Source organism: Malus domestica, chromosome 03 (genome assembly GCF_042453785.1).
Source record: "Malus domestica chromosome 03, GDT2T_hap1".
In the NCBI taxonomy this organism is placed as follows: Eukaryota; Viridiplantae; Streptophyta; class Magnoliopsida; order Rosales; family Rosaceae; genus Malus; species Malus domestica.
Genome location: NC_091663.1, coordinates 23811963 through 23821693, shown reverse-complemented (window position 1 = coordinate 23821693; position 9731 = coordinate 23811963). Strand labels below are relative to the sequence as shown.

Below are 9731 nucleotides of genomic sequence, written 5' to 3'. Positions count from 1 at the left end.
ATCCCAAAACCTGCAAAAGCTACAAACAACAACCAAAATGTAATTTTAAAAGGAAAATTCCAGGAATCCATTTCTATCACACAAAACCCAGAAATTCAATAGATGCATAAATAATCAATATCTATTATCTATACTCCCACGATTGAAATATGCACAAGAAGTTTTGGACTTTTACCATTTATGTATGAACATAACCCAAAACACCAAAACGGAAAATGAAAGAAAGAAAAAAATAAGAAAGGACACAAGATCCAAGAATTTCTATGCAGTTAAACACAAACCTAGAAACCCAAAAGTTCAATTCATATACATACAAACCCAGAAACCTAAAGGTTCATTACAATTTACATGCATAGATAGAAAAATTGAGAAATGAAAATGTGAGTGTGCATGTAAAGCGTTAAGCCCAAACCCAAAACAATTTGACTGTGCACAATTATCCCATCTGCAAAAGCACTTTTAACAATCAAATTCCCCTATAGGCTATGGCTAACACGAAGAGGAGTGCTGAAAAATTAAGCAGATTTAAGCAGAAGCACCTGATGGTGGTTGCGACGGCGGAGGTGGTGCTGTTGTGTTGGTCGCGACAGTGCTGTGAAGTCTGAGAGTTGGAGCTCGACAGTGGTGATGTGGTGAGTGATGGTGGTCGCAACGACGGAGTTGGTGGTGCTGTTGTGTTGGTCCCGACGGCGGTGAGCACTGTGAGTGAGAGTGAGAGTTGGAGTCGAGGGTGTAGAATTATTAGAGAGACGGGCCATACGGCCCACTTCCAACAATACCGATATTGTCCCCAACTTGGTAATTACCACCTGTACAATCCGTCAGGTGTGGGGTTTTATCACAAAAGGCCTCGGTCTTAGTTAGAGTGGGGTTAGGATATTTAAACTCTTCCTTTGTCATTGATACGGTCGATGTGGGACATTTCAACACGCCCCCTCACGTGGGACCCAATTAGCAGGTCACACGTGGGAGATCCACACATCGACAACCACGTGGAGCCAAGGGGGCTCACCCTACACGCGGGGCCAAGGGACCCACCATCATCGCGCGGGGCCAAGGGGACCCACCCATCACGTGGTAGTACGGTACGGGCCCGCTCCCTGGCTCTGATACCATGTAGAATTATCAGAGAGACGGGCCATACGGCCCACTTCCAACAATACCGATATTGTCCCCAACTTGGTAATTACCACCTGCACAATCCGTCAGGTGTGGGGTTTTATCACAAAAGGCCTCAGTCTTAGTTAGAGTGGGGTTAGGATATTTAAACTCTTCTTTTGTCATTGATACGGTCGATGTAGGACATTTCAACAGAGGGAAGGGATAGGGAGAGGGAGTCGAGGGAGAGTCTGAGAATCCGAGAGACTAAAGGTGCTTCTGGAACTCGGGAGGTGGAATTGGCTAGGGTTGAAACTGACGGTTGAGATTGGATGGAGAGATGATATCTTAAATCTCGTCCGTCCATTGTAACACAAACGGGCCGGTCCGGGTACCCCCGGTTCCTATACTTTTGGAACCGGCCCAAATCGAAAACTTCAATTACCCGGCCCGTCCCGCCCCGATCTGTTTTTACAAAATTAAGAACCGGCCCATACCCGTCCCGTACCCGTATTACCCGCCCCGACCCACGGATCCCGGACCCGTTTGCCCAGCCCTAGAAATAAGCGTCTCGAGCGGCCACAAAACTAATACCCAAAAATACCACAACACACGGAGTCAGTCAGTACATTTCAGTTGCAAATGAAAATTACAAACACTGGGATTTGCTCTCTCTATCGCTGAGAGATTCTCTGTGATCCATGGCAATGGCGGACATAGCAGTCGCCTGCAAATGCACAACAGCGAGGAGCAGCTTCTTCTGCTTAAGAGAAGTCAGTTTCGACGACAAGGCCGACCGCCGAAACATCCTCTGAAACGTTTCGACCCTTCCCGTCTTTAAAAATGGCCTCTTCACTCGCTGCAGCCCATCCCTTGCCAGAAACAGTATTCTTAGGTTTATCTCACACAATTACGGTTTTTTTTTTCCGTTTTCTTTTGAGTTGCACGGTCTGTTTGGTTACCGAGAAAACGCAGGAAAATTTATAAAATTTTTGAGTTACTGTAGAGTTTACTGAAGTGAATACTTGACTAGGTTCAGTTGGGTTGCTGATAAACTCAAAACAATGAAATTTAGGCGCGAATGCTTATAATCGATTTGACGATAAGTTTCTGAGCTAGTTTATTGCTTTTGAATGTTCAAATTGGATCGTAAAAATATGTCTGTGTGATAATTAGATGATTTGTTGCTTGCAGTATGGATGCACGAGAGAATTCGAGGTCCTCGATATTGTCATCTTCCCGAGATAACAGTATTCCCATATATGTGATGATGCATGTCGATGCCTTCTGCAGTGATGGTACGGGGCGTCCAAGGATTAGGAAGTAAGTTTAATTATGACTTTTTGTTGATGAGGCTATGATGCATTTTCGTTCTTAATTTAATTGTTATACTCTTTTAAACGACGGAGTATGATTAGCTACAAGGTTGCAGCTAACTATTTTGATCTCTTCCCAAGTCAAGTTATGTACACGTACGTTTCAAAATGGTTCTAAATTTATTTATTTTTAATTTAGTTTCCTTTTAAGTGAGACAGAATCTCCTTATATATTGCTCGATTTATTGTTGTTTCAGAATCAAGGCCTTAACTGTAGCTCTGAAAGCACTCAAGTTGGCTGGTGTCCACAGAATTGCAGTTGAGGTTTGGTGGGGAATTATAGAGCGTTTCTCTCCTCTTGCATATGATTGGTCTCTTTATGAAGAGCTTTTCAAACTGATTTCTGACTTAGATTTGAAGTTGCATGTTGCCTTGTCTTTTTACTCAAACGTTAACTCTTCTTCTAGCAGAAAAGGGGGTGTAACTCTTCCACTTTGGATCATAGAGGTTTGTCTTCTTTGATATTTTGAAATCCCATTTGAAGTTATTAGTCTAGTAGAATGCACATGGCTGTATTGCAACGCTCAATTTACCTGGTCATACTTTAAGAAACATAACCCATTTGGATGACTAGAGATAATATCAATGTTTCTTCAGTTTCATGCTCTACAACGTGCTATGGTACTGTGTTCCCCATTGGCATACTTGATTTTAGATTCGATGTGCTTAAAAAGTTTATCAATGCAAAGGGATGTGAAAGAAAAACTATAGTTTGGCCTTCATTACACACCTATCAGTTTGAATCTTGAATCTAGATAAAGAAGTTGACCTCTTATTTTTTTCCTCCCAGATTGATGATCAGAATAAGCATATATATTATTGGGACCAAAATGGATTTTCCAATGATGATTATCTTACACTGAGAGTTGAACATGTTCCTCTCTTTTGCGGATGGACTGCCCTCCATTATTATGAAGATTTCATGTCAAGTTCTGCTAAGAAATTTGAATTCTTAATCGGAACTGTAATAGAAGAAATTAGTGTTGGTCTTGGTCCTTCTGGTGAACTTAAGTATGTTACAGTTACACTAGAACTACAAGTATGAAGCCAGTCCAATGATTTCTTATGCAACATTGTTACATTGCTGACACAGATATCCTGCACATCCTTTTGGTGATGGTAGATGGAAGTTTCCTGGAATCGGTGAATTCCAGTGCTATGACAAGTACATTTATGTTAAAAAAATCTTTCATTCCTCTGATGGAAATTTGGTTGCTATTGAATTTTTACTATTTACAACCTTGTTCCTTTTAGGATGGGTGACCTAAAGGTGGCTGCACACCAGGAAGGAAAACCTCAGTGGGAAGAGAAGGGACCACAAAAGACTGGTTGTTACAACAGTCTCCCATCTGAAGTTCCTTTCTTTGGAGAGGGAGAGGGAAGCTTTCTTTCTGATTATGGGTGTTTCTTCCTTGTATGAAACTGATGAAAGCAGCTTGCTTAATTATTGAAAAATTTCTGCATAGCTAAAGCCTGGTGTAACTTGCATGACATAATTGCTTTTATTGTTCTGTTCATGTGCATTTCATCCTCGAACTACCACTTAGAATAAAATGCAAACGCTGAATTGAAGTTGTGTTTCTTTAGCCATGCAACATTTCTGTGTAGGTGCATGTAAACAGTATGAGCCTGCAATATATATTTTCAATCTTTACTGGAACTTTTCTTATAACTAACTCTATTTGCTTCTAGGGCTTGTACTTGCAGACTGTTTGCTACTTAAGTCGTAACAACTCTTACGCAACATGATTACAAAGTAGATATGTTTTAATGATTTAATATGAAGTCATCACAAGGGAACGGGTTTTAATGTTTTACTAAGTTAATCCAATTTGATTAAGAATGAAAATGCATTGATGCTTGTCTTCTAGAGAGGAAAAAAAATCATCATAGGATGTACTGGTTAGTAAACTAAGGACAATTATGGAGTATAAGTGGAAAATTAAATTATGTTATGGTTCTTTATCATGCAATACTTGGCATAACATGATTAAACTTATTGGAAAACACTGTGGAGCTTAGGAGATCTGACAGTGGCTTGACTCGTTGTAGGAATGGTACAGTGGTAGATTGCTCTATCATGGAGATGATATTCTTGCAAAGGCAGCTAACATTCTGAAGAAATATCAAGAAAACAAGCAAACTTCAATTGTATTGGCAGCTAAAATAGGTGGAATATATTGGTGGTATCAAGCGATCGCACACCCTGCTGAACTTACAACAGGATACTACAACACTGCTGTTTGAGATGGTTATGATCCTGTTGCTTCACTTTTGTCTCATCATGGAGCTGCTTTGCATGTTCCGTAAGATTCTAAGTTTTAAGGATGAATGATAAGATCTTTAGGGCTGAAAGTTGGAGTAACTTCGTTCCTTTTGTTAAAAAGATGAGCACAAATTGGTAAAGCAGCGAAAAAACCCAACTTACCAGTAAGTTTATTGAACTACCTAGAGGAGCAGCCTCACTGCCCTATAATTTTTTGTCAAGGGCATGTGTAGAAGTTTGTAACTTCCTGATATGTTGACTGAAATAACTTTGTGTTCCCATGACAGGCGTTCTTGAGTTGGAATTGTAAATTTTTTGAAATGGATTTGGATTGCCGTAGAAACTGAATGCTTTACTACCAAATATGGGAAGAATAATTGGAATTGCAATTTTGGTACTACTGGTCTCATTGCAATGACAAATCCAGGTACGACATTTCAATTTTAGGAATATTGTCATATTCTCATATCCGTCACTGAGAAAATAATGTAGTCTTTGCAAATTGAAAACAAGAATAAGAAAATGGATCCGAAAATATAGAGAACAAAAAGAACTAAGGGTTCATTCCTCCACAGTCCTTCAAATACCCTCTTGATTTTGGTGAGTGTGATTGCGGCATCTTTCATGTTAATCCTCTCTCCCGGCAATGCTGCAGAGCAAACTAAAGCTAATCTCATAACAGATAAAAAGCAATCCCTTATGCTCACGAAATCACTATCTTCCTATTGCAGCATCTGGAAATAATGAATCTGCAATCCATGGCTTTAAATCCATTTCCCCAACAAACATCTCGTCTGTTGGCTTCCTTTTTGTGAATGTCTCCATGACTACAATACCAAAACTATACACATCCCCTCTTGTCGAAACGCTTCCTTCCATCCCAAACTCTGCAAAATTTGTATGTGAATTTAGTTATATATGATAAAAAGAAAATAATAACTCCTAATAAGACCAACATATACAAATGGAGAAAATACATCACCTGGAGCCATATATCCAACTGTGGCTAGGGTCATGGTTTCTGTCATCGAATCTCCACCGCCAATGAGTCTTGCAATGCCAAAATCAGCAACATGTGCAACCATATCATCATCTAGTAGTATATTGCTTGGTTTCACATCACAGTGAACGATAGGTAACGAGTAACCATGATGAAGATATTCTAGTTCCAATGCAACATCTTTCATTATGTCCAACCTCTGTAGGATATTCATGGAGCGGTTTGGAGAATACAACCACTTTTCGAGGCTTCCATTAGGCATCAATTGAAGTATCAGGGCTTTGAAATCAAGTTCATCGCAGCAACTTATGATTTTAATAAGATTCCAATGACGGATATTGCTTAGTATTTCACATTCCTTATCAAAACTCTTGAATGCCCCTTCTAGCTGTAAATTGAAAACCTTGATGGCGATATCTATCCCATCTGAAAGTGCTCCTCTGTATATTGAGCCAAAACCCCCCGCGCCAAGTAAGTTTCTCATGAAATCCATTTGTTGCCTTTACAAGTTCTAGGCGTGAAACTCTTCTCCAAAGAACTTGATGTAGCAGAATCAATGCAGCGGCCGCTAGGAGTATTACTGACATGACCCCTGAGATGATATATTTAGCTTTCCTCCAATTTGGCTTAACTTCTGTTTTATATTTTCACAATGGAACGTGGAGTCAGGAAGCACCGCAGAGCGCACCGTTTGATACAAATGAATCAGCAGAGAAGTTTCCGAAAGGCCCGCCGGTTGGAATTTCTCCTTGGAGTTTGTTGAAAGACAAATTCAAATGCTTGAGATACAAGAGTGCTTCCATGGACTTCGGGATCACTCCAGATAGATTGTTTTTGGATAAATCCAAGAGTTCTAGGCTTAGCGAGGTTGGGCCTTCTAAATAATTGTTTGCCAAGGAGAAATTAATCATATTTTGAAGTTAACAAATTGGACCCTAACAATAAACTTCTTAGAGCTACTGCCAAAGTACCCAAGCAAGAAGGAATAGAACCAGAGAGCCGATTACCATCCAAACGTAACTCGGCTAGGTAGTTTAGTTGACAGAGTTCATAAGGGATATGTCCTTGCAGTTAGTTATCATTCAAATACAAACCTTGGAGATATTTTAGCCTTTGTATTGAACTTGGAATTGCTCCACTCAACTGATCGTCTCCCAGGTTTAACTTTATCATGCTGCTCAAGTTGCAAATATCAACGGGAATGTTACCCTTGATGTTGGACATCCTTAAATCAACATATAGGAGTGACGTAGATAGATTCCCGTGAGGAGCTAGAATCGTGGTGTTTAGTGGATTATCTCCCAAGTATAATGTTGTCAAATTTCTAAGATTAAACAAACAAGAGAGGGTGCTTGCTGCTTGTGGAGTAGAAGCATCAATCGTCAAATTATTCAAGTACAAGATAAATGAGTTTTCGATCATTTCTAGCTCCCTGAGCTTGGAAGCATTGGAGAGGTTAGGGAGTAGTCCGGCCACGAGGTTATTTCTGGCTACACCTAGGAATTCTAGGTTCGGAACGTTAAGACCTATGTTTGCTCGGAGGCCACTTGAGAGTTGATTAATAGAAAGCTCTATTTCTCTTATCATGAAGTTATTGAAGAGTTTGGATGGGATGACGCCACTGAGATTATTAGCATGTAGTGCCAAAATCTCTAACTGTTGGAGATCACCAATTTCATCTGGTATTGTACCTGTCACAATTTCAGCACGCTTGCACTAACTTTGTAACTTCAGTTTAACTAAAAATTAAAAACTAAATGATTGCAAAATGCCCTCAAATTTATTACCTTCTAAATTATTTTCGTCTAGAAAAATAGTTTAAGTAGGTCAAATTGCCAAAACCCGAATGCGATTTCAGGAAGCTCATTGCATTGCCACAATTTGGAGGGAATCAGACCGTCAAACTGGTTTTGACCCAAATTAATTCGTCGAATACTCAAAAGATGCTCACATATATTGTTCGGAAGATTGCCGCTCATGTTGTTCCAGTATAGAGTCAAAGTAGTCAAAGAAGATATGTTGAGGGCAGGCAGAAAAGCACAGCCTTTTAGGGCATTTCTCTGCACAAACAACACCTCCAGCTGACCTAAACTGCCTATCTCATAAGGAAGTTCTATAAAATCAATCCGTGTATAGTGTTAAAATCATGTATACATATATAGGAGCAGCTTCTTAGTGGGAATCCCGTTGTACCGTAGCAAAAGTGGGATACATTCTAAGGACCATATACTCACTATATAGGACCTTTTTTTTTTGCTCTAGAGTACGAGGGTCTTACACAGTAAATATACGATCCTACACTAGTCCTCTCATCTCATTTTTTGCTGAAGTTGAACAAGATCCCAGCTAAGGGATTTGGATCCTCTCTGAGCCAACTGTTCGGGATCCTCCTGACCAATGTTCGTGGGCCGTTGGATTTTTATCTAATGGCTACAATTATTATAACTTTTAAAGGGTCCCCTGTTTGTAGTTGTTGGATAAAAATCCAACGACCCACAAACACTGGTCAGGAGGATCCTGACCAGTTGCCTCGGACAAGGTGTATGCGCTTCACCATTGTTAAGTTGCCGATTTCTCTAGGTATGCTCCCTGTTAAATATGTGCATGCATTCCAACAAAAAAGAAGTAAACAAAATGAGATGATTTTTGTACATCTTATATATAGATGTTAAAATGAAACATTAATTTATATTCCTAGGTGGTTGGTAATGGTGGTACGTACGCACCTGATGGTTGGTTCCTGCTCAGATTAATTATTTCGAGTGTAGATAAGTTGAAGATAGCAGCGGGTATGAAACCAGAGAAGCCATTACCGGCCAATGTGAAGGTTTGAAGTTTAGGGAAGGACCCAAACCACGAAGGAATGGTTCCCATAAAGTTGTTTCCAAAGTCAATCGTCTTCAACCGGCGCAAACGAGACAATTCTTGGGGTAGGGGACAATGAAAACTATTATTCTTAAGGCCCAACTCAACGAGAAATGAGAGGTTGCCTAGATGCGGAGGAATAACCCCAACAAGACCCATGTACGAGAGATTTAAGGCCTTGACTCTGTGGTGGCGAGCACATGTCGGAATTGGAGGCAGAGGACCAGTTGGCAGTCAAGATGTAGGGTCACTAGTGATGTGAGCTTTGAGAGCAAGAAGCGCAGACTGATCTGTGCTGAAATTGGCATGAGCTATTTCTAAGAGCAGTTTTAGCGTGAGAACCCCCCTTCCAGGCAATACATTATGCAATTTACCCAGTGAACAGTAACTACCTTTAATGAACAATAACCGCATTTTGCATCTCCACCGTTGCACTTCAATAGCCCTGGTAATAGGCAATAAAATATTAGTATTTTTTTTAATTATAAAATAATACAAAATAATTTTATTTGTAATTTCGGATAAGATTTTTAATCGTTCTCGTTGCACCATGTGTCATTATCCGAAAAGTTATAAAATAATACAAAATAATTTTATTTGTAATTTCGGATAAAATTTTTAATCGTTCTCGTTGTGCCACGTGTCATAAAATCCGAAAAGACAATTATTGGTAATGGATTTCCGATAAGATTTTTAATCGTTCTCGTTGTGCCACGTGTTATTATCTGAAAAGTTAAAAAATAATACAAAATAATTTTATTTGTAATTTCGGATAAGATTTTTAATCATTCTCGTTGCGCCACGTGTCATAAAAATCCGAAAAGACAATTATTGGTGATGGATTTCCAATAAATTTTTTAATCGTACTCGTTGCGCCACGTGTCATTATCCGAAAATACAATTATTGGTGATGGATTTCTAATAAGATTATTAACCAATCATGTCTAGACTTGGCATTCGTGTCGTGTTTTCTGTGTTCGTGTCGTTTTCGTGTCATACCTGATATCTTAACGGGTCGTGTCGTATAACACCCGTTAAAATAAACGGGTAAAATGACCCGACCCGAAATCGACCCGATAATATTAACAGGTAATATGACCCGACCCGTTACCCGTTAAGGAAAATA

The 9731-nt window shown here is 39.6% G+C and overlaps 2 protein-coding genes across 3 annotated transcripts; one reads left to right on the top strand and one right to left on the bottom strand.

Moving 5' to 3' along the window:
* Window positions 1-1708: 1708 nt before the first annotated feature.
* On the top strand, window positions 1709-5129 carry LOC139187690 (inactive beta-amylase 4, chloroplastic-like). Of its 2 annotated transcripts, XR_011578793.1 has the most exons (6): window positions 1709-1993; window positions 2293-2421; window positions 2672-2921; window positions 3568-3639; window positions 3729-4904; window positions 5028-5129. XR_011578793.1 is itself a non-coding variant. In XM_070818344.1 (4 exons), exons 2-4 carry the CDS (start codon window positions 2294-2296, stop codon window positions 3589-3591), a joined length of 402 nt encoding a protein of 133 aa, XP_070674445.1. In that variant the 5' UTR covers window positions 1758-1993; window position 2293; the 3' UTR covers window positions 3592-4134. The 2 variants fall into 2 exon arrangements, 1 of the variants encoding a protein (XP_070674445.1); XM_070818344.1 differs by lacking the exon at window positions 5028-5129 and having other exon boundaries at window positions 1758-1993; window positions 3568-4134.
* A 1276-nt stretch (window positions 5130-6405) lies between these two features.
* LOC139194744 (probable LRR receptor-like serine/threonine-protein kinase At3g47570) lies at window positions 6406-8764 on the bottom strand. The gene is made up of 4 exons (XM_070819650.1): window positions 8467-8764; window positions 7692-7853; window positions 6835-7431; window positions 6406-6617 (listed from the first exon to the last, which is right to left on the bottom strand). The coding sequence occupies exons 1-4, from the start codon at window positions 8762-8764 to the stop codon at window positions 6406-6408; spliced, it is 1269 nt and encodes a 422-aa protein (XP_070675751.1).
* Between the last annotated feature and the right edge of the window lie 967 nt (window positions 8765-9731).

Bases quoted from the DNA above. Each gene is read 5' to 3' on its own strand.
- LOC139187690 (XM_070818344.1), top strand. From the start codon at position 2,294: ATGGATGCACGAGAGAATTCGAGGTCCTCGATATTGTCATCTTCCCGA. The intron at 2,422-2,671 runs GTAAGTTTAATT...TTGTTGTTTCAG, and splicing joins GGGCGTCCAAGGATTAGGAA to AATCAAGGCCTTAACTGTAG. The intron at 2,922-3,567 runs GTTTGTCTTCTT...TTGCTGACACAG, and splicing joins TTCCACTTTGGATCATAGAG to ATATCCTGCACATCCTTTTG.
- LOC139194744 (XM_070819650.1), bottom strand. From the start codon at position 8,764: ATGGGTCTTGTTGGGGTTATTCCTCCGCATCTAGGCAACCTCTCATTT. The intron at 7,854-8,466 runs GTGCGTACGTAC...TTGATTTTATAG, and splicing joins GAGCAGGAACCAACCATCAG to AACTTCCTTATGAGATAGGC. The intron at 7,432-7,691 runs GTGAGCATCTTT...AAATTGTGACAG, and splicing joins CAATCTTCCGAACAATATAT to GTACAATACCAGATGAAATT.